Below are 23,451 nucleotides of genomic sequence, written 5' to 3'. Positions count from 1 at the left end.
ACTCATTGTATTTAATCATAATCATAATTGATAATAATAATCAATAAGTGTTTAATTTTTAATTAATTTAAAATACTACTGATTTATACAATTTTAGTGTAATTAATATTAATATTAATAATAATATTGTAAGTTACAATTTGTAGTAATGCCTCGAAAATAATTGTAATAATATAATTATTATAAATGATAATTTATGGGTTTATAGGTGATAGAGCATGAATATCAATTATTGCCACTTATAAAGTTATAGATAATAAATAATAAAGTATGCTTATATATCAATTAAATATCGTCCGTATAATTTTATTGTTTAAGCTGTTTATCAAGAGCCATTAAACATTTGACTTATCATATAATTATTTTTAAATGATATATAATACAAGACTTTGCTGTAAAACAATAAACATTTCATGATGAATTATTGTATGTTATGTATAATTATAATTATTTAGAATGATATGTAAAAAACAAGATTTATGTTTGTATTTATATTTATATTTATAAAAAAGACCTGTTGAAATTTCCCGGTCCGGTTAGGTCTTTAGTACTTAGTAACTCGGGTGAAAGGCCGATCAATTGGTTACTGCGCATGTTTTGTGATAAACACTAAAGTTATCTTGGGTATGTCACTTGCCGAAGTATAATCAGAGATAAATTGTGTTTTCTCAGTGAATTATTTAATAAATAATTATTGAAAAAATAATAAAAATAATTTTATTGTAAATTTTAAGAATGGAAATTTGCATCGACTCAATAACGTCGGCGAAAAACGCGATAAAAGGTGGCGCCAGCAGATTGGAAGCATGCTCTGCGTTATCCGAAGACGGCTTGACACCGACTCCAGGACTGATAAGATTTATAAAAAATTTTACCAAAGTCCCGGTGCATGCAATGATAAGAATCAGGTCCGGGAATTTTGTCTACACTGAAGAAGAAAAAGAAGCAATGTTATACGACCTGCAAATCCTGGACAGCGTCGGGGCCGACGGGTTCGTCTTCGGGGCTCTGAATCCTGACTTCAGCGTCGACGAAGATATCTGCAGGGAAGTCATCAAAGCTGCCAAGTCCAAGCCGGTAACTTTTCACCGGGCTTTTGATGAGGTGGAAAATCCGCTGGTAGCTTTGGAGAAGATCATCAGCTTGGGCTTCTCCAGGGTTCTCACTTCTGGCCAGAAAAACACGGCTCCAGAAGGCTTGGAGATGATTACTCAGCTTGTTAAGGTGGCTGGTGACCGCATTGTTATTATGCCAGGAAGTGGGATTAATCCTGATAATATTCTGCAGATTAAAGACGCTACGCGTGCTAAAGAGTTTCACGCGTCAGCCAAAATTCGCGTGGCAGATTATTTAAACAGCACCCGTGATGGAAAAAAACCAGCTTCATTTGTCATGATTACTTCTGAAGAAAAAGTTAAACAAATGATTAATATTATTAAATAATTTGTATGATTTTTAAGATTAATAAACAATGAAAATAAAAATTACCTGAATCCAGTTTTAACTCAATTTTTAGACTCTTTGTTTTGAGTAAATATTTAATATTGATTTTTATTATAATTTTATTTTTGATTATAATTATTTGCTTGTTTTGATAAGTATAAATATGTCTAGCGATAAGCTACTTATAACGTCTGGTAATTATCTTCATTGACTTAGTATTACGCCAAGCTGCTAGCTGTTATTTTCTCACAATTTATTATTATTGATTGAATTTATTTCAATTTATTTTTGAAGTTTTTTTTTATTTAAATTTTTTAAGCTTGGAAATTATTTTTTCAAAGAAGAAAATTCCAGAATCTGAAATAAAGTAAAATTTTATTAATTTATTGGATTAAAATTGCATGCTTTAATTTTTTTTATTAATCAATTATTATTAAGGATATTTATAAATATGATTATAATTATAATTTTTTTTGTCAGTATTAACACTGCGATGAGTGCAAACAAATTCGAATTTTCAGAGCTGACTGAGCTAATTTCTGAATCGGTAAGTAAACAAATTGAAATCGAGTTAAGTAAATAATTTTTAGAATAATATTTGGGTTCTTTTTGTAGAGCTTAATTTTGTAGATATATGACAAGTTTTTTTTTTTTTTTTTTTTTTTTTTTTAAATAATTAAATATTTGTCAAGCAAAAATTTGAAAAAATACATAACATGTATGAATTATTTTTATAACAATTTAATAAAATTAAAAAAATTTTTTAAGCATTAAATATGATACAAAAATTAAGAATTTGATGATTTTTAGAAATTTTTAAACTAATAAATTATAGAAAAAAAAATTCATTTAAAAAATTTCATCTTAAGAAGCTCTAAAAAATTCTAAATGCAATTTTTTCAAAATAATTTTTTAGACCTAGTTTATTATTTAAGAAAAATAAAAAAATTGTCAAATTTAAATTAAAAATGTTATTTTTTCGTAAAAACATTTTTAATTATTTATATTTATATTCAGAATGGTGGTAAAATTATTTTCGCAACAGATGATTGGTTTGCTGTAGCAGAAAATCTTTTAAAGGTAATGTCACACCTGAGAGATTAAAAATAAAAATAAAAATAAAAATAAAATATGCTAATAATAATTCTACGAAAAGGACGAAGAACCAGTATGGCAAGAAGACGCTTACACGGAATTCGGAAAATGGATGGACGGGTGGGAAACCCGAAGAAGAAGAAGTGCTGGCCATGATTGGGCGATAATTGCATTAGGACATCGGTCTATTATCAAAGGTTTTTACGTTGACACTGGATACTTTACAGGAAATCACGCTCCGAGGTTTTCTATCCAAGCTGCACGATTGGCTGAAAATGGTAAACAAAATAATTAAATTTAATTTAAAAATACAAATTACTAATTTAATTATAATACCATTTTAAATTAGAAATTTCTTCATTTCCGATAAGAAACAGCCAGATGGGAACTGCGGCTTCAAAGGAAGCCAGAATGCAAATAGCACGCTTGAAGTCTGAGGTGAATTTCTGAAGAATCTATATTATTAAGAGAATAAAAAAAATTTTGTGTTTTATTGACATTTTTAAAGATATAAGCTCATCCTGATGTTACACTCATCGAGACTTTTCATTCAAGTACCCACATCAATTTTTCATATATTTATATATTTATATATATTATATATATGTATATATAAAAAATATATCAAAAATGCATGTGGGTACTCAAATAAAAGCTCTTGATGAGTATAACATCGGGATGAGCTTATATAAAAATATATTTGTTAATAAATATAATTTAATTAGAATTGGACGACAATAGTCCCGCAAACAGAGCTGCAACCAGGGTACGAAGCGACCCGGCGACAAAATTTCCATTCAACCTCAACAGAGCAATGGACCCACCTGCGTCTGAATCTCTTTCCCGATGGAGGAATCGCGAGACTTCGCGCCTATGGTTTAATTATCCCGCAAAAGCCCAGAGAATTCGCGGAACGAATTGATCTGGTGGCTCAGCAGAACGGAGGAGTCTGCGAAGAGTATAGCAATGCGCACTACGGTCATCCGCGGAATTTGATAAAGTCCGGAAATTCCTCGAGTATGAAGGACGGATGGGAAACTGCGCGGCGGCTCGACAGACCACCAATTATTCAGATAGACGATTCCGGAATTCTCCAAGTACGAATTTATCTAAAAATATACATTCATATTTAAATAAATATAAGTTTAACAAGAAGATTTTTTTTTTTTTTTTTAATTTTAAAGAAAAATCGACGGCCTAATTTTTAAATTTCGCAATCCGAGATGTTGAAAACATTTTTTTATTCGAATCAGTTTATTTAAACTTTACGCTCAATTAACAATTATTTAATGTTTATAAAATTCGAAAGAATTTTTAGGTATTATTAAATATTTGTAATTTAAATTTCGTTATTATGTTTTGATTATATTTTTAGTGCGTTGCAATATTTAAAAATAAGGCCATTGATTCTTTGTTTGCAGTTTAAAGAATTTTAATGTTAATTTTTAGATTTTTGCCTTTATTTATTTTTATAAATTGTTATATAATTTTTATGATTTTTAGAAATGGAATTTTTCCATTCAAGTAATAAATAATTTTTTTTCTCTGGTTAGAAAAAAAAAATTGCCAATTTTTATTCTTTGTAGAAAAAATTTTAAAGTATTGAAAATATTCAGAAATATTAAAAATTTATTATTTTCAATTCTTTTTTTTTTCATCAATATTATTATTATTAATATTATTCTTGAAAAAAATTTTGATATATATTCTTCACCGATTTCTAGAAACTAAATGAAAATATTACTATTATTTATAATTTAATAAAAAAATTTATAATTTATAAATAAAGATAAAAATCTAAAAAAAATTCCATCCAAAAATCAAGATAACAAAACCGACTTAATAGAAAATGCGTCGACTATAAATGGAATTCCTTACATAAATTGCAGTTTTCTGGAAGTGAATGGGCGATATTCAGGCTCGGTTACGTTGGAACTGTAGACACCATCGAGGTTGACACAGCGTATTTCAGAGGCAACTTTCCTGACAGCGTCAAAGTCGAGGGAACATTGGCTCCAGATGTTGCGAACAAGATCCTGAATTGGAAGATCATCCTACCAACCCAAAAAGTATTATCATAATTTCTTCTTAATAAATCTTACGTAAAATTTCACCTCTGGCGAAGAAACTTCTAAAAAAAATATAAATATTCTTTCAGCTGAGCCCGAACCGCTTGCACATTTACACAAACATTACATGGCCAGGGCCAGTGAGCCACATCCGGATAATCATCAACCCAGACGGCGGAATCTCGCGGTTCAGATTCTGGGGGCATCCTGAAAATGAAAATTTCCAAGTTAATTAAGCGAAAAAACGAAATGTTGGACAATCTTTTCGACTGACCTTTTATATAAACCGATTAAATTTGAAATTTTGAAAATATTTAAATATAGAAAGCATAATTTAACATTTCACAGCGTACATGTGCTGGAGAATCGGCAAGTCAAGCTTATTATAAGTTACGAGATACTATCTCGGAGAAATATTTGTAAGAATAAAAATTTATTGAAATATTTAGCATTAACGTTTAATACATGTGCACTTATGTATAAATAAATGCATGTATTGGGTTTTTAATGTATATATATATATACAAATATATTGATAAGTAGTAAGTACATCCTCTCCAAGACTTTGGAGAGTGGAACAGGAGAGAGTGAAGTGTAATTATGTGAGTATTGTGAGCGTATGAAAAAGCGACAGACATCAGACACAGTAAGCGTGCAAGTCGAACGCGAATGGGTGTACAGCAGCAATTGCTTGCAGTATGGTAGCATCGACGTGATACACAGACAATACCAAGTACCAAGATATATTTTGTATATCTTGGGCAATTTTTATTGACACGCTTCTTCATATTCATATTTGTTCGTGTGTGCTCGTAGTTTTTATTTTTATTTTGTACTTTGTATCATTGCTCATATTTTTGAGCTCCGCTCAAATACCTTGGTTGGCTGCTGACCATTTGATATCTGAAAAAAAAAAAAAAAAAAAAAATAATAAAATAAAATAACTGTAAATTTCTAAGGTATTCAATGATCTTTTCATTTGATGGAAAAAAAAATCGGAAAGTGATCACCAGTATGTTGAGTTTTTGAATATTAATGTATGTTATTAATGTTTTTTTAATGGACTGAGTTTGAATTTAATTGGGAAAGAGGAAAGTTTTTTTTTGAATAAATGATAATAATTTTATATTGGATTGGTCAATATTAAGTAAAAAGATTATTTACTTTTTATTGAGTAAATATAATTGAGGAAAATTTGAGATTGTTGGTTTTAAAAATTCTGGAATTAAAATGGCCAACGTTAAGGATGACACACAACCGGAAAGCATAAGAAAAATGTTTAGCTGGAGCAGCGGATTACCCAGGTGAGTAATTAATATTTTTAAAATAATTAATTAAAGAGATTAATGGTTGATTTTTTTATGAAAATTAATTTAGCTGATATTTAATAAATAAATTGCTGCATAAAAAAATGGGCATTTAGAAATTTTAATAAATTAAAAATGCAATTTTTTAAAAATAATTTTTTGGAACGAATTTTTTTTTTTTTGTTAAATAAAATTAAAAAATGGTCAAGTGACAGCTAATTTAAATATCATGATTTTTTGAACTTTCTGTCGGTTAATGATGGCAGCAATGTCAAAAAACAAATAAAATGGAGCTGTCAGTTCACAACTTTTCAAATTTCCTTTAATAAATAAATTATAGCAAAAAAAAAAATTATTAAAAAAATGAACTTGTAGAAATTTTATAAAATAAAAAATGCAATTTTTTAAAAATGATTTTTTAATTAAATAAAATAAAAAAATTGTCAAATGACAGCTAAATTAAATGTCATAAAATGGAAAATGGTTATCCAGATGAAGATGACGTTGTGAAGAAATACTTTTAATTCGATGATATTAAAATTGAAAGACATCTGATAATTTTTTTTTATAAAAAAATTATAGTAAAAAAATTTTATTTAAAAATTTCATCTTTAGAAACTCTGAAAAAATTATAAATGAGATTTTAATAAATAATTTTCTATGTCTAGGTTATTTTTAAAGAAAAATCTAAAAATTTTCAAGTGTCTGCTTACTTCAGCCTCATTTAATTCGGTGTTGTATTATTATTAAGTGGCAGGTTTTTGATATCACATATATATTTGTGAAAGTCCAAGTCATACGATTATTTTATTTGCAGAGGCTGCGTCACTGGCGTGTGTGCGGGATTTACACACAAGACCAGTGTGAAAGGCGTTAAGCCAATGCGAAACCAGTTTCAAATGTAAACGGGACGACTTGATGATCAGGTCGTGCCCGCACGAAATAGGGTTTCCCGTAAATTCGCTCCGCAAAAATAAAAACTTGAAATTTTGAATTTAATTTGTAGAAAAAAAAGTGAGAATTAATCTGCAATAAATCGCCTTTGTTTCTTCGGTTGCATCCTTGCGGCCATTTTATTGGTCGTAGAAGAGTTTGCAAATATTTCCGCGGATTTATGACACCCAAGCGGTAGATGGCAGCACTGCTGAAAAATAGTAAACATTTTCGATGTTTATCGGATAGGCATTAATTAGCATAATCAAAAACTTGTTTTTTCTGAAAAGTTAAATCTAGTTGAAAAAAAAATGACATTTAGAATAAAATGTCTGTTACCTTTTTCGCTTCCGGTTGGGTATAAAATTCATAAGCTTGTCATTATACTGTCAAGTGGGCGAATTTTATGCCAGTATTAAATCTTCAAGGTCGATTGTTTAATATTAATACAAATAAAAACATTGCATTGTCAGTTACTGCAATGCTGGTATTATTCTTGAGGGAAATATGATTCTAGATGACCACCGGCCTTTCCAAGAGCTATTCTGCAAGGAGGATACGTGATCAGCTTACAAGTTGCATATTTTTGACGTCTCATGCAGTTTTTTTTTTATTTTATCTCGTATTTGGATTTTCTGATGATTCAGATGAAATAAAATCTGATATTAAAATTAAAGTTTATTTATTTCTTCAGGTTAGTCATTTTGCAATTAAAATTGTGAAAATTAAGTCTGCCGACATTTTAAATTTTAATAATTTATTTTATTGAAAAATTACTTTTAAAAAAATTAAAAGAAAAAATTTTACATGTAGAATTTTTTTTTTTTTTAATTTATTAAATTAGAACTAAAAATTGCACTTATAGTTTTTCAAGTATTCTATAAATGAAAATCTTTTTTTAATTTTTTTTGTAATAATTTTTTCATCAAAAGAAAATTTTTAGAATTTTTTTTTACTCAAAAATGATTACAAAAAAATAAAAAAATAATGCGTGAAATTTTTTAAAAATATTTTTTAGTTCTAATTTAATTATTTAAAAAAAAAACCAAAAAATTATAAACATCAGCTAACTTTAGTATTATATAAAAATTTATATTTCTTCATCACTTCTGAAACAAATTTTTAAAATTACTTTGACATTAATGAATAGTATTATTAAGTTAGCTGTTACTTTACTATTTTTTAATTTTATTTAACAAAAAAATTTGTCCCTAAAAATTATTTTTAAAAAATTGCATTTTTAATTTATCATAATTTCTAAATGTCAATTTATTTTTTTCCAATTTTTTTTGCATTAATTTATTTCTTAAAAAATTAAAAAAATTATTAAATATCTGCTACTTTAATTTTCATTATCATTAATAAATTATTTTAAAAAATAGAAAGAAGAAATTTATAAAAATTTTTTAAAAGAAGAAATCTATAAAAAATATTTTATTTCTTCTGACAGTTTTAATAATTTGAATTAAGTTGGCAATGAAAAAAGTTCAAGTTTAACCGAGTGGATATAGAATGTGACATTTTTGCGTGTCCAACATTTATATAAGATTATTATACTAAAGTGGATAATAATAATTATAATAACAACAATAAAATAATCATATAATATACATTTGTGCGTCCGTATAATAAAACAACAATGCTAATAATTCGTAACTCTTACTCGGTGCGGTGGCAATCTTAAACACCGTGATAATAATTGTTTATAATAATATATGAATATATCCGTATATAAAAATGGCGAAATCTTTTCTTCGATGGTTGGTATTTACCCTCAATATTTAAACATGATTTTTAAAATACAATATTTACATAAAGTATTAAATATTAGCACGTCTTCAATAAACAGACGTCTTTTTAAAACAATTAACACTTGTGTTTTCTTTTTTCATGTTTATTAAAGCCATGCAATGGCATGATACAATCATTAAATGCGAAGTAAATTAAGAACATCGAAGGAAAACCTGTCGCCGAAACCGATCTAAGGACAAATCAACGTGTAGGCATATACTTATTATTGCAAGCGAATAATTTCAAAATATATGTTGAATTTGAATAAATAAAAGGAATGAAAAAAATATAAAAAAAAAAGGAAAACATATCATTATGTCGAACAAAGTTCATCAGACGTAATGATTTTTCCACAGATATTTACGTAACACAACCAGCTGGATTGACCGCTTTCACGTTTACGTCGCAGCAAATTAATCTTTGCTCCTGTTGGAGATCAGATGTTAATTGCGTATTGTTATATTTTAATATCCTTTTTTAATTTTATTACATTTATTTTTTTTTCTGCACAGAAAAAAAAAATTATTTTCAATCAAGTTAATAATTTTGAATAAATAAGCTGTCACTTGGCAATTTTTCAATTTTTTTTAACAAATAAATTTGCTCCAAAAAATTATTTTAATAAATTGCATTTGTAGTTTTTTAAAATTTCTAAATGTCAATTTTTTTATAAATTTTTTTTTGCCATAATTTATTTGTTACAAAAATTCTTAAAATTACCAACTATCTGCTAAGTTAATTTTCATTAAAGTTAGCCGACGTTTTTAATTTTTTTTTTAATAATTTATGCTAAATATCATTAAATTTTATTATAACTTTTGACTTATTAATATAAACTTAGTAATCCTTTCATTATTATTATTTTGAACTTTTTTCTAATTATTTCTTCCTTTTCTTCCCTAAATTTACTAAATAAATAAATAAATAAATAAATAAATAAATAAATTAAATAATAACAAAAAACTATTTTAAAAAAATTGCACTTACAGTTTTTAAACTTCCTTGCAATTAAAAATTTTTTAAAATCATTTTTTCAATAAAAAAAAATTCTAAAAAATTATTTTCTTGGTTCAATAATTTTTTTTCAGAGTGTCAATAATTGTTAATCCACTTGGACATTTTTTGTCCAATAAAAGTACTCTAAATTTTTCACCGTTGGACTTTATCAGAGTAAAAAATTAATAACTTCCTTGATTGTTTTTTTTTTTTTTACTGTAACAAACAAAAATCGATTTTATTAATACGTTTTTTTTTTTTTTTTTTTTTTTTTTTTTAAGCTGACTAAACACTTAAATTAAAGTATCAGTTTATGTTAACATAAAATAAAATAACAACAATAAAATACGGCAAAAAGAGAATATATAAAATAAAGTAAACGACTCAAAGGTCGGTGATAAAAACCTTTAGCCGCAACAAGGAGGTACTTTATCGATTGGGAAAATTTATGATTGATTATAATTAAATAGAGAATGCAATAAGTCGATGTTAATTGCGATATACCTGGTATGTACTTTTTCACATATCATATCACATATAAGAGTGATATGATGAACTATAAAATAAGTAATGGTAATAGACGTAATGAATATCTTCAAGGCTGTTAATTTTGAGGCAAGAATGTATAATAGATTCTTTTACAATCTGTGGTATGGTGCGTTAACCAATCTGTTATTTAATCGATCTTCTTATTACATCATTTACAATCGGGTACAGCCTTACACGTATTATACAACAATATAGTGAAAGTGACAGCTCAGCTGCAATTTTTATAAGTTTACAGCGAAGACACTTACTACTGACAGCCGTAAGTCAACATACTAGTTACAGTAGTAAATAATAGTAAATCAAATACAAATACTACTTTATCTTAATAACTCTTAATCCAACTTCTGATTATCTCCTTCGCTATTCCGAGTAATAACAACCTTAATAGTAATACCTTGCTATTTTTATATATACGATCAATTTTTTATCTTTTATTCATCGATCTGGAGGGTACTACGTTGACACACTTAATTATACCTCGAGCACGTCAGTACGTCTAATAGTCAGTGGAAAATTTATTATTTATAATAGTAATTATAATTAATAATAATAAATAAAATATATATGTATGTAATTTGTAGGATTGTTTCTGCAATGGATTGAAGATCATGATGGGGATGCCTCAGTTCGATTAAAGAGGTCAAATATTTGGGAAGCTCGCTACCAAGGAAACACCGTTATACTTTATAGATATTTTATTACTCGGATAGCTGTGGCTTTTCGTTAAATATCCGATTAACTGACCAATCAGTTTTATTTTATTGATTTTAATTATTTAAAAAGAAAATATACTTTTTAAGATTTTATTCTTTTTTTTGGAGCGTTAATTTTTTAATTTTTAATTTTTTGCATAAATTTTAAAAATTTTTACTTTATAAAAAATTAATTTAATTAAAATATAAAATTTTTATTTTATTTTTTTTTTGTAATAATTTTTTTAAGAAAAAAAAAATTCTAAAATATATTCGAAAGTCGGCTAACTTTTCATAAAAACATAATACTAAAGTTAGCCGACATTTAAAATTTTTTAATTAATTAAATTAGAACAAAAAAAATAAATTAAAAAAATTGCACTTACACTTTTCCAAGTTTTTAACAAATCAAATTAAAAAAAAAAATTCTAAAACTTTTTAAATGTCGGCTAACTAGATTTTCATAAAATTAAAACAACTAGATAGTTTTCTTCTCATAAAATATTTCTTATCAAAACTAAAAATAAAACCAGAGCTGAGTACAATGACTTTAAGATAGTAACCTTCGCTATAACTGTAGGACTAGATATATTTACTTATGACACGGATAAATAGTAGGTCATAAAAATAATCAATGAAACGAGTAAGAAAAGAAGAAAAGTTGAAAGAATTTGTGAATTGTAAAAGTTTGATGGTCAAAAGAAGTGATAAAAAAATGACGAAATTAATTTATTTTGGAGGACTCGGCAGAGCGTGAGTAATATTCGTTAATAAACAAGAATACGTATGTAAGCATAATATAAGGGATCCCAGGTAGAAAAATAAAGAATGAGTGGGGGAATACAAGAAACATAATGGGAAAGTGGAGGAGGTGACTTTGAACAGGGGCCTCAGTACAGTCAGGCGGTCGACTCTTGTAAACGATTTACAGGTTGATCAGTCTTGTGGCAGGACTCGAAAGTCGTGTTGAGATAAAATAATAATTTACATTGAAAACAACTTGCATTTCTGTCATAATTAATCGGGTGTCCTCATGCACGAAAACCTGACAGTGCATATGAATCCTCACGTGTGTAAACTCATTAGCGCTCGAGCCAAGTTTCGACTCTCAAATAACGATAATTAATAATTAATAATTGTATTGACATAATTTAAGTTGTTTTAGTATTTTTATGTGATTGATGCTTATGGTGACGAATGAAGGCCTTTTACAAGTCCAAATCCTGAAGAATATTCCAAAAAATTGGAGTTTTTTCTAATAAAATTACGGGATAATATTTTTAAAAAGTGAAATTACAATTATTGGACTTTGAAAGTAAGTAATTTTTTAGTTAGCCTTTTATCTATTTATCTTGTCTGTATTTGTAAGAGTTACGGGCTATAGAAAGTTGAGACAAATCAACTATGAAATTTTATTAAGTTGATTTGTTGGCCTTCAGTCACGTGTTTCAATCAAACTATCACAAACACCAAATCTTACATTGTAAGGATTGGGATAGATTTTTTTTTTTCATGTCTAGGCAGACACTTGACTGTTTAAATATGTATATGTCAATTATATGTATATTACCTTACACGCATTAGACACTTCTATTGAATATCTAATCATTAGTCAGCAATTAATAGATATTTAATACCTTCCTTGGATACTTAGGATCAAAAATTCAGCTAACTATTAGGTTCTCTAGCGGTAATTATCTTGAGTTTGTACTTGGTGTTTTTGGAGTCCTCGAAAAGTATTGTGAAGCAAAGTTCTTGGGATATTTTGTCAGTAGTTACTTCTTTTCCTGAAAATATAAAATTGTTTTTATTAATTTGCTATGATAGAAGAATATTTTAATTATTAAAATATTGCAATGTAAATTAATTTTGAATTTATTTAATCAGTTTAAGAATTTTATAACAAAAAAATTAATTGAAAAATTGTCTTGTGACTGATAACTTTGATTTTTTAGATTCGCATTAGGTAGTAGAGGGCGTTGCGAATTGTAAAATTTGGAATTATGCTTTTAAAGAAGATATTTAATGTAAATTTGAAGAAATTGATTTTTAAAATAATTTATTTGAGAAGAAATAGTAAAAATTATGATATTAGTATTTAAAATTCATTTTTTTTTGTGTTTTGGAGCACCATTGTAAAAAATTAAATTTTTTGATCAATTATTAATTTATAATTTAATTTTCTTAATTATTAATATTATTAATAAACTTTATAAATAAATTTATTAAAGTACTTGTTAAAGAAGAATTCTTTAATAAAGAAATAATATAAAAAATATAACAAACAATACAAAAGTAAGCGCATAAAAGTTTGACAAACTTTTAAATTGTCTCGAGCTGGCGTTCTACTTATCGCTTCAATTTAAAATAAAAAGTTGAACCACGTAAAGCTAATTCACGGTCAATTTAGAGAGAGCAAGAGAAAAGAAAAACAAAATTGAGAATAACAATAGAAAAATAATAATTTTTTTTTTTTTATCATCATTACAATTAAAATTAATGATATATTATTTTTTTATTTATTTCTTTGATAATTGTAGAGTTGTTATTATTTATTATCCAACAATCGATAAAACGATGAATAATATAAAGAAGTTGCGTTTTAATCGAAATGACTAATCAGTCACTTTCTAAAACCACAAAATTTAAATGCCCACGCGGGAATTCTAACTTTATTAATTCTATTTCCGTTTGTTTAACTCAACTTTACCAGATTGAGATTTTTATCCGTGTTGTCTTCTTTGATTATCGATAATGTATACGGATATTAAAATAATAATCACCATTAATTACAATTAATACTAACGACACTTGCAATAATAACAAACAATTATTTCTTATTAAATAAAATTACTACAAGTCACTAAATTCAAGGTAACACGTGTCAGAAAATTTCATTTTGCGGACAAAAAATTCCCGCACGCAGGATTTAAAAAAAAAAACCTTCAAGGCCATTTAATATTTTTTATATAAACAATTAAGTTAGCTATCAAAGAGTGTAATTAGCTGTAATAGTAATTAAATAACATGAAAAATATATTCTTCAGTTAAAAAATTAAAAATTAAAAATTACCAAGGTCTCACTCTCTCCCTTGCAAATAAATAAAACCTGAAACAAAAATCATCATTTTCGGATGACAAATTTGTTTAAATACTTACGCAATCCTCATGAGGACATTTAAATATATATATATATATATATATATATATATATATATATATATATATATATATATATATAGGTAACTAATAGGAATTTCGTTATAGAATACAAAGTATTATTCGGTAGGTTTGACACGTATGAAGTACATACACTGCATATTGGTTGAATGTTATCGTTGTGCAAATCCCTAGCCAAGCGTTATTATTTTATGCGATATATTGTGTGTTATAATAAAAAAATTTCTGCATTAAGATCACTCTACCCAACTGTATATATAATTTAAATGGATTTGCATGAGCTACCGTACTTCAGTATAATATCCTCGGTGCAGTCATGCTGAGATGAGTCTACAACAGATAATGGAATTTAAGTTTATTATAATTTATGGATTTTTTAATCCAGGAATATGATGAGCATGCTAATGTCTAATCTCGATACTCAGGATCGAATGAAGAAATATATAAATTATCAAATAAAAATTATATAAATTTCACCTGAGATCAGCCTCGATCTCTTGAACTTTCTTTCGAGTTTTTTTTTTAGAGTGACCTTGAATTGTTTAATTCATTTTATTTTTTATTTATCACCTTCCATCTGTGTAGAGCAAGTAGCTTAGCTTCATCATAATTTTTTTGAATTGTAAGCGATTCGATGAAATATCATAATTCCATTTGCAAACTTGGCGTTCATTACAGACCTGCAATAATTCAAAAAAATAATCACGATAAATATTTTATTTATTTTCTCTATTAAATAAAAAATAAATAAATAATTATTTATTTATTTATTTTGCTTCTAAAGCTTAGCTTACAACAATTAATAACAGCCTTTACATGATTAGGTTTTAATTAAATTTTTTTAATTTTTAATTAAATAAATAAAATGATAAATAAATTAATATTAATTAAACAATTTATTTATCCACGGTGCATGATTTTTTGTGTAATCCCTACAAAAAAATACATGAGAGTGTGAAGTTAGTCAATAGTCGAAACTCGTAAAAAAATGGGACCTGATTCCTTATTGGTCAAAATTAAAGCGCGCGCATAGCGCGCTATTCAAATTTCTAGTTTATTTAATAATTGATTTTTAATTTTTAATTATTAAATTTGTTTTATTATTATTATTATTATTATTATTATTATTATTATTAAAAATACATCAATAATAATAATAAATTAAATAATTATTATTAAAATAAAATAATTTAATTATTTAATAATATTAATTAATTTAAAAATAAAAAAAAATTAATTATAATTTAAAATTGTTCAAGCAAAATTTTCAGTACAATAAACACTTGGAAGCATAAATTTTTTTATTTTATTTTATTGTAGAGTTTTATTATATATATTTTTTACTATTTAATAATCTTTATATGTGAGCGGTACAGAAATATAGTTGCCCAACGATGAAACTGGCAAGCGTCAGCAAAAAGAAAGTCGTATACTCTTACGTAATTGTATAGTCGTCGAATAAGTCGCACCGCGTTGACTTCTTTCAATAACCGTACAATCTAGGCTATGAGTATACGAATGGCTGCGTACTAAACAAATCCTTACGACTTGAAGCTAATAAACGACTACTGGATCGTACGCAGTGCAATAACCGGAAAAGTATAATGTAATTACACGCGAAAATATATTTCTTCTTTCATTGTTTTAAGAGCTAATTACTAAGACCCGGTAATCTTTTATGTTCTTATATCGCACCATTTCTTCTTACTTTTATTCTATGAGATTAATGCACGGCAATCAACCGCTGCAATTAGCGGAACTGAATTTTACTTTTTGTAAAATTATATTTTAATTTATTTAAAAGTTTTACAAAGATGTAATTTAATAATTAAATAAAAATGAGAGTTTCTTTTAAAAAATAATGAGCAAAACAAATTTCATAACTTTAAATCAATTTCATTTTAAAAATTTAAATACTTTTTACTAAATTATAATTATGAAAAAAAAAAATTTTTTTTAATTAATTTGATTAATTTAAATGTTTGTCATTTTAAAAATTAAATTTAAAATATTTAAATACTTTCTATTAAAATATAATTATAAAAAGCGAGATTAGTTCAACAAAAAATTTTTTCTTAATAAAAATTAATTCAAATCTTTCTAATATACTATGACATAGATTTAAATCAAAGATAAAAATTACACAATCTTATCCAGTGATTTAAAAAAAAAAAATTTAAATCTAATCAATTATAAATGTAAATATTTAATATTATAAATAAAAAATATCATACTATTAATGAGAATAATAGTTTACTCGGGCTTTGATAGAAGAAATGATTACGTCGCCAGTAATTTATGTTTCCAAGTGTTGCCGAAGACTGTTATTCAATAGCCTGCGTGGATAAATACCATTTAATGTTTTTTTTAACCCTCCATTAATATTTATCGAGTAAATTGCGGAATTTATTAAGTCTATTTTATGGAAGCAATATCAATTTGCTTTCTATTGTCGTGTTTTTGATTAATAAGCTTTCTAATTTTTATTTTATACTTATCTGCTGAGATAATAGATAATAAATCCTTTTTTATAGGAATTTATTAATTTTATTTATTCTTCTTTGATAGAGAGGGCACGCCAGGAGGTGGTTACACCAACCCATCAATAGAAACGATTCTAAACTCTGAATCAACCATGGACAGCAACGTGGTAGCACCGGGGGTGGTGCTCTCAGCTCCAGGATTAAACAATCCCGCCTGGAACCGCCAGCAGGCCGTCAGCGTGAGACATGCCTTCAAAACTTACGGCAGCAGCAAAAATCCAAATCCTGTTCTCCAGAACTTGAGCATGACAGTCGCCAAAGGATCAATGTGAGTTTTTTAATTCTTCTTTATTTATAGACGATAATTATAGTAATTAATGGCTGTGATAAAGACATTGGACTTTGTAGTATGCAAAACTGTTTCGTAAGACCCAAGGTTGACTCGCTAAAAAACAAAAAAATTTTAATTATTTAGCTACGGCCTTCTGGGAGCCAGTGGCTGTGGGAAGACTACCTTGCTGTCCTGCATTGTAGGAAGAAGACGACTCAATTCGGGAGAAATATTCGTCCTCGGGGGCAAACCCGGGACCAGGGGCTCCGGGGTTCCCGGAAAACAGGTCGGATATATGCCCCAGGAAATTGCTTTGTATGGCGAATTTTCTATTCGAGAAACTATGATGTACTTCGGGTGGATCTTCGGCATGGATACTAATGAAATTGTCGAGAGATTGAGGTTTCTTCTTCAGTTTCTTGACTTGCCCTCACAGAACCGGCTTGTCAAAAATCTCAGGTAAATCCTAAAATTATTTATTTTTTGAAAAATATTTAAATTAGTCATTTTTATTAAATAAATAAATTAATAATTTTTATAAAAAATTATTTAGCAGATATTTAATTAATTAAAAAATAAATTATTGTGAAAAAATATTAGAAAATAAAATTGATTTGAAGAAATTTAAAATGCAATTTTTGTAAGAAATAATTTAATAGATATTTAATTATTAAAAAAAATTATAAAATAAAATTAATATGAAGAAATTTAAAGTGATTAAAAATACAATTTTTATAAAAATTAATTAAGCAGATATTTAATTATTAAAAAAAAAAAAAAATGCAATTTTTTTAAAAATCAAATTTGTTAAAAAAAAAAAAAACTGATCAAGAATGCTAACTTATTTTTTTACCGAATTAATTATGCTAATAGCGGCGGGCAGCAGAGGCGAGTCTCCTTCGCCGTGGCACTTATGCATGATCCTGAACTGTTGATCCTAGATGAACCAACCGTCGGTGTCGATCCTCTCTTGAGACAAAGGTATGTATCTTAGAAGAATACATTATTTCAATATCGCCTGTAGTTTTTGTGACATTTGCGCTTCTATTTACGTTTCCACTCAACAAAAACTGATAAATGAAAAAAGATTGACTCGGTTTGCGTCATACTTAGCAGAGACATCGATGGATTTTTTTGCACCGAGTTACAAGGCTTGTGAACAAGTTAAAGTGCAAGGAAATCGTCTTCATTCGCGAGTCGTCTGGAAAAAAAAAAAAAAAAAAAAAAAAAAGAATTTATAAGAAAAATATTGCCACTGTTTTATTTTAAATAAATTTTATTTATATAAATTTTTAAAGCTAAGATTTTACAAATCAAAGATTTAATTTAATTTTACTTTTTTTTTTTTTTTTTTTTTTTTTTTTTTTTTTTTTTTTTTCAATTATATTTAACTCATAAGAAAATTAAATTGTCTGCAGTATTTGGAATCATTTGGTGCAAATCACTAAAGATGGAAACAAAACAGTCATCATTACAACGCACTATATTGAGGAAGCAAGGCAAGCCCACACGGTAAATACATTTCATTTTTTATTTACTTACTTTAATAGAAAAGGTGTTACGTCTTATATTGCCAAGTCTCTTTTTGTTAGTCTGGAAGTAATAAAATTTTTTTCTAACACACAGATTGGTCTGATGCGAAGCGGAAGACTATTGGCCGAAGAATCACCAAGAGCTTTGTTGACAATGTATAATTGTGCATCTCTGGAAGATGTTTTTCTCAAATTATCAAGGAAACAAGGTCAAACCACTCAACCTACCACCGAATTAAACATCTCTAATAATATTAGCATGGTAATTTTTTCGCAATTTAAACTAGAAGATTTTTATTCATTTTAATTCATGGAAATTTATTTATTTATTGCAGGCTTCCTTAAACTGGGGTAAAAAAGACGAACCAGTTTATGTCACTGAAGAGTCTGGAGTGGTAGGCTTGAATTTTCATCAAAGTAAAGAAGTTCTTATTCATGATACTACTAATGGCGTTGGCAGTCATTATGATGTAAATATATTTTTTTTTTTATTTATGGAAAAATTTATTTGATTAAAAAAAAAATTATTTCATCAATATTATCATTTTATTTATTTATTTATTTATTTATTATTTATTGATAATCAAACCCAACAGCCAGAGCCATTTACAGGGTTAATAATAAATAAATAAATAGTAATTATAAATAGACAAATTTAGTTTTTAAGTACAAGATAGCCATTGATTAATTAGATTGAGTCGGTAGTTGATTTTTAAGAGTTTAATCATTTAAAAAATTTTTAAAATTTTTATTTATTACAAATAAAAAGAAATTTGATTTATTTATTTATCAACTTACGTCTATCAGTAATACACATAAAAAATAATGTATAAAATTAAATAACATTAATTAGAAAAATTTTTTAATTTGTTTTTTATTGCAAAAAAAAAAATAATTTCTTGCACAAAAAAAATTTTTTACAAGACAAAAATGATTTTTAAGCATTGAAGAAATTTTTAAAAGTCATGAATATTTTTTTCTATGTAGCTAAAGAATTTTTTGACTTGATTTAAAATTTTTCAAAATGATATTTTTGAATCAAACTAATTATTTTACCAAGAAATAAACTTTACTAATTAATAATTTTTAGCTTAATGGAAAACCATTGCCAGGAGTAAAAAGCAACCCAGTAAAGGGTTCAAAACGTAGACCAATGAGTTTTAATTTTACAACTAGAGGAAAAATGAGAGCGCTGCTCCAAAAAAATTTCCTTCGAATGTGGAGAAATGTCGGGTAAGTTTTAAAAAAAATCCTCGAAAAATTTAGACAAAATAAATAATTAAATTTTGAATTTTTAAAGGGTGATGCTGTTTATCTTCGCATTGCCGGTGATGCAGGTAATATTATTTTGTCTTGCCATCGGGCGAGATCCAACTGATCTCACATTAGCAATAGTAAACCACGAGATGGATTGGGAGAACCAAACCTGTGAAATAGAATCTGGATGTCTGGAGGGTAAATTAAGTTGCCGGTATTTAGATTTTCTTTCCAACGGGACCATCATAAAGGTACTTGGTCTTTAATTAGCTAATATTAATGACTATTATTATTTTAAAATATTAATCATGAAAATTATTTTTAAAAGGAGTATTACGAGTATCCAGAAGAAGCTATAGAAGCTGTAAGATTAGGAAACGCCTGGGGAACTTTGTACTTTACAGAGAACTTTACGGAAGCGCTTATAGCGCGAATGAGTCTTGGGCAAACAGCGGATGACGAAACACTGGATCAAAGTGAAATTCGCGTTTGGCTTGATATGTCAAGTAAGATAAAATAATTAAAAATTATAGCTTTATGAAGAAATAGAGAGTTATTTAAAATAAGATTTAATTTGGCCAGTTTTAGTCACATTTTATTTTTTATTTTTTATTTTTATTATAATTAATTAGAAGTAAATTTTTTTATAATTAATTTAAAAATTTTATATTAAAAATCGAAAAACTATTATTTAAATTATTTTAGATTTTGTAACAAAAATAAAAATTAGAAAATTATTTTAGTCAATTTTATTAAATAACAATTTTTAAAATAAAAATATATCTATCAATTCATATTTGGATAGAAATTAAAATCACGGACGAGGAAGAAATAATAAATATAAATACTTAATTAATTATTGGCGTATTATAAAATAATTTTTTATATAAAATTGTTAAATTAATTATAGTAAATAATTGAATTACAGTTAAATAAAATTATAAATAAAAATGCAAACATGTTAGATTAAATTAAAGTTTTAATTTAACAAAACGAGGAAAAATAGAAGATAGGTTTGAAAAGATTTATTTGTGGACTGGAGAAATTATAATTAAATAAATGAATGATAAAAAAAATGTCACGGAGAAGGTAACCGAAATATCATGAATTATAATATTCTAAAATAACATTCCAGGTGTAAAAATCGTGATTATAAATCATAAATTATCAATTATTAATTATTAAAGATTTTTTTTTCTTTTTTTATGTTTTTCTCTTCTGTCAAATCTCTTAAATCTTTTAAATCTATCTTCTCTTTGCAGATGTTATTTAATCTATATAAATATTAACTACATTTTCTACACATTACAAAATAATCTATTGTTGTAAATTGCCGAGGGTGTTTCTTTTCAAATAAATAAATAAATAAATAAAATAAATAAATAATAAAAATAAAAAATGAAATATGACTGAAACAAGCCAAATTGCATCTTACAAACAATAATCACAAAATTAATATTAAATTATAAAGAGTAATATAATAATTGAATATTTAATCTTAGATCAACAAATTGGGCTGATGCTGGCACGAAATCTGCAATACACCTATAGAGACTTCGCCAAGTCGATGCTGAGAGAGTGTGACTACAACGAGAAGCTAGCTGACGTCCCGATACAATTTTCAGACCCGATCTACGGAAGTAACGACCCGAGTTTCACCGATTTCGTCGCTCCTGGCGTAATTCTCACGTAAGACTTTGATAAATATTTATTACTCCGAGATCTTGAGCAAGAGACATTAATGAGACGGTGTTATTTAATTTATCTTGGCTGTTTTTTTAGAATTGTATTTTTCTTGGCGGTCGCTTTGACATCCTCGTCACTGATAATCGAGCGGCTGGAAGGCTTGCTGGATAGAAGCTGGGTCGCAGGAGTGACGCCTGGAGAAATTCTCTTTTCTCATGTTGTTACACAATTCGTTGTAATGTGTGGCCAGACAGCGCTCGTGCTCATATTTATGATTCTTGTCTTCGGAGTCGAGTGTAATGGCGACATTGGTTGGGTAATCATACTAACTATTCTTCAAGGTCTCTGTGGCATGTGTTTCGGTAAGATTAACTCTGTGAAAGAAATCTTTTATGCTATTCTTAGAAGTTTATTAAATCTTCGTTATTTGCTGCTATTAAGTTATATTTAATATACATGATAATGATCATGCTATTAATAGATTGATGAATTACTTTTTAGGATTCGTTATATCGGCTATTTGCGAACTTGAAAGAAATGCCATTCAATTGGCGTTAGGTAGCTTTTATCCGACACTTTTGCTCAGTGGTAAGTTAATTGATAATACATTTTTTTTATTTATTTATTTTTATTACTCTGAAATAATCAATTAAATAATGATTATTGTTAAATTGCACTGTACTTTTTTAATTATTGACGTTTTTAAAGATACAAGCTCATCCCGATGTTACACTCATCAAGAGCTTTCATTTAAGTACCCACATGCATTTTTATATATTTTTCATATATACATATATATATAAAATATATAAATATATGAAAAATTGATGTGGGTACTCAATTGAAAGGTCTCGATGAGTGTAATGTTGGGGAGAGCTTATATCTTTAAAAATATCATTAGTTTATAAGATACAAGGCCATTTCTTAATTATGTATTTTAATAATAAATATTACTGTGAGAAAACTTTTATTTTTTCAGCTAAGAAATAAAATTATTTAAAAAATTTTAAACAAATTAATTTATTTTGAAAAAAAATGTCCAATTTTTTTTTAAATAATTTTTTTCTCTCAGTCTATGATAATACTAAATTTAATAGACATTTGTCAATTTTTTAAATTAGTATAAAAAAAAGTTCCACAGCTAAAAATTAAAAAAAATTTTTTTTTAACAATTTATTTATAATAAAAATAAAAAAAAATTATCAAATGTCTGCTGTACTCTGAAAATTCAATTGGACACTGACAGGTCCATTATTTAAATCGGCTGTTTATTTAATAATTTCCAGTTTAATTAAACATTCTGTTTCTTCAGGTGTTATTTGGCCAGTTGAAGGAATGCCAACAGTATTACGATATATATCTCACGGTTTGCCATTGACCATGGCAACGACGTCGCTAAGATCAATGTTGACAAGAGGATGGGCGATAACAGAGCCAGATGTTTACAATGGCTTTATTTCGACGGTGATATGGATTGCCATATTTTTAACCATCAGTATGCTGGTCCTAAAGTTTAAACGTGGTTAGGCTCTTAAATCTCTCATAAAATAATTTTTAGTTTGAATAATATTGTAGATTAATTAATTTTACATTGACAAGATGTCAATGTAATTTTTATCATAGATAATTGAATTTATAAAAATGTTTAGGATATTTTAAAATTGTTGTATCAAAGCAGTATCCACGACATCTTGCGCTGATATTAATGTTTACTCCATATATATTTTTATCTTGTATAATAGCGTTTATTTTAATAGATATAAGATATTATGGAAAATTATTTAACATCTGAAAAAAATTTTTAGCTAAGAATTATTTATGGTATTTGTAAATACAGATGTGGATAATTATTTAATCAGTGTATGATTCTATTGCTAGCATGAATGTATTTTCTGCAGACATTTGTATAAATAATAATTTACAAAAAAATTTTAATTGTTAAAGTGAACAATTGCATGTTGCTCATTAATTATTATTATTATTATTATTTTTATTATATAAATATTTTTTTTGTCAGTAGTTAATAGTAAAATTAATTATAATTTTAATATGTATACTTGCCTTTAACTCGAGTGAACAATTAAAAATTATAAATTGTAATCCAACG

General features: G+C 26.5%; 3 protein-coding genes and 2 long non-coding RNA genes across 8 annotated transcripts; 3 read left to right on the top strand and 2 right to left on the bottom strand.

Moving 5' to 3' along the window:
* The first annotated feature begins 74 nt into the window (after positions 1–74).
* Positions 75–1,479, top strand: LOC141530594 (copper homeostasis protein cutC homolog). The gene is made up of 2 exons (XM_074247790.1): positions 75–624; positions 735–1,479. Exon 2 carries the CDS (start codon positions 736–738, stop codon positions 1,441–1,443), a length of 708 nt encoding a protein of 235 aa, XP_074103891.1. The 5' UTR covers positions 75–624; position 735; the 3' UTR covers positions 1,444–1,479.
* LOC141530598 (uncharacterized) lies at positions 1,269–3,502 on the bottom strand. Its single transcript, XR_012479770.1, has 5 exons — positions 3,363–3,502; positions 2,875–2,993; positions 2,633–2,807; positions 1,489–1,800; positions 1,269–1,402 (listed from the first exon to the last, which is right to left on the bottom strand). It is a non-coding gene; the product is annotated as an uncharacterized LOC141530598 (long non-coding RNA).
* LOC141530591 (putative inactive allantoicase) lies at positions 1,681–4,858 on the top strand. The gene is made up of 8 exons (XM_074247784.1): positions 1,681–1,810; positions 1,924–1,990; positions 2,461–2,523; positions 2,600–2,816; positions 2,888–2,976; positions 3,264–3,635; positions 4,428–4,607; positions 4,697–4,858. The coding sequence occupies exons 2-8, from the start codon at positions 1,937–1,939 to the stop codon at positions 4,841–4,843; spliced, it is 1,122 nt and encodes a 373-aa protein (XP_074103885.1). The 5' UTR covers positions 1,681–1,810; positions 1,924–1,936; the 3' UTR covers positions 4,844–4,858.
* On the bottom strand, positions 3,507–15,125 carry LOC141530597 (uncharacterized). 3 transcript variants are annotated; one of them, XR_012479768.1, is made up of 11 exons: positions 14,533–15,125; positions 14,189–14,385; positions 13,949–13,984; positions 12,446–12,662; positions 9,626–9,850; positions 7,187–7,506; positions 6,628–7,058; positions 4,882–5,510; positions 4,653–4,814; positions 4,417–4,592; positions 3,507–3,647 (listed from the first exon to the last, which is right to left on the bottom strand). It is a non-coding gene; the product is annotated as an uncharacterized LOC141530597 (long non-coding RNA). The 3 variants fall into 3 exon arrangements; XR_012479767.1 differs by having other exon boundaries at positions 6,628–7,055; XR_012479769.1 differs by having other exon boundaries at positions 6,628–7,055; positions 7,187–7,392.
* Snu (ABC-type transporter snustorr) lies at positions 5,694–23,345 on the top strand. Of its 2 annotated transcripts, none has more exons than XM_074247776.1 (14): positions 5,694–5,911; positions 16,624–16,866; positions 17,014–17,328; positions 17,743–17,850; positions 18,288–18,381; positions 18,496–18,663; positions 18,737–18,871; positions 19,492–19,634; positions 19,702–19,909; positions 19,987–20,164; positions 21,161–21,347; positions 21,441–21,706; positions 21,846–21,932; positions 22,657–23,345. In XM_074247776.1, exons 1-14 carry the CDS (start codon positions 5,838–5,840, stop codon positions 22,869–22,871), a joined length of 2,421 nt encoding a protein of 806 aa, XP_074103877.1. In that variant the 5' UTR covers positions 5,694–5,837; the 3' UTR covers positions 22,872–23,345. The 2 variants fall into 2 exon arrangements, with proteins under 2 accessions (XP_074103877.1, XP_074103878.1); XM_074247777.1 differs by lacking the exon at positions 5,694–5,911 and adding an exon at positions 11,780–12,190 and having other exon boundaries at positions 22,657–23,335.
* Positions 23,346–23,451: the final 106 nt, after the last annotated feature.

This window comes from Cotesia typhae, unplaced genomic scaffold (genome assembly GCF_013202065.1).
Source record: "Cotesia typhae breed Kobodo isofemale line unplaced genomic scaffold, CoteBio_Ctyphae contig_5, whole genome shotgun sequence".
Taxonomy (NCBI): Eukaryota; Metazoa; Arthropoda; class Insecta; order Hymenoptera; family Braconidae; genus Cotesia; species Cotesia typhae.
This window is presented reverse-complemented; position numbering and strand designations above follow the sequence as displayed.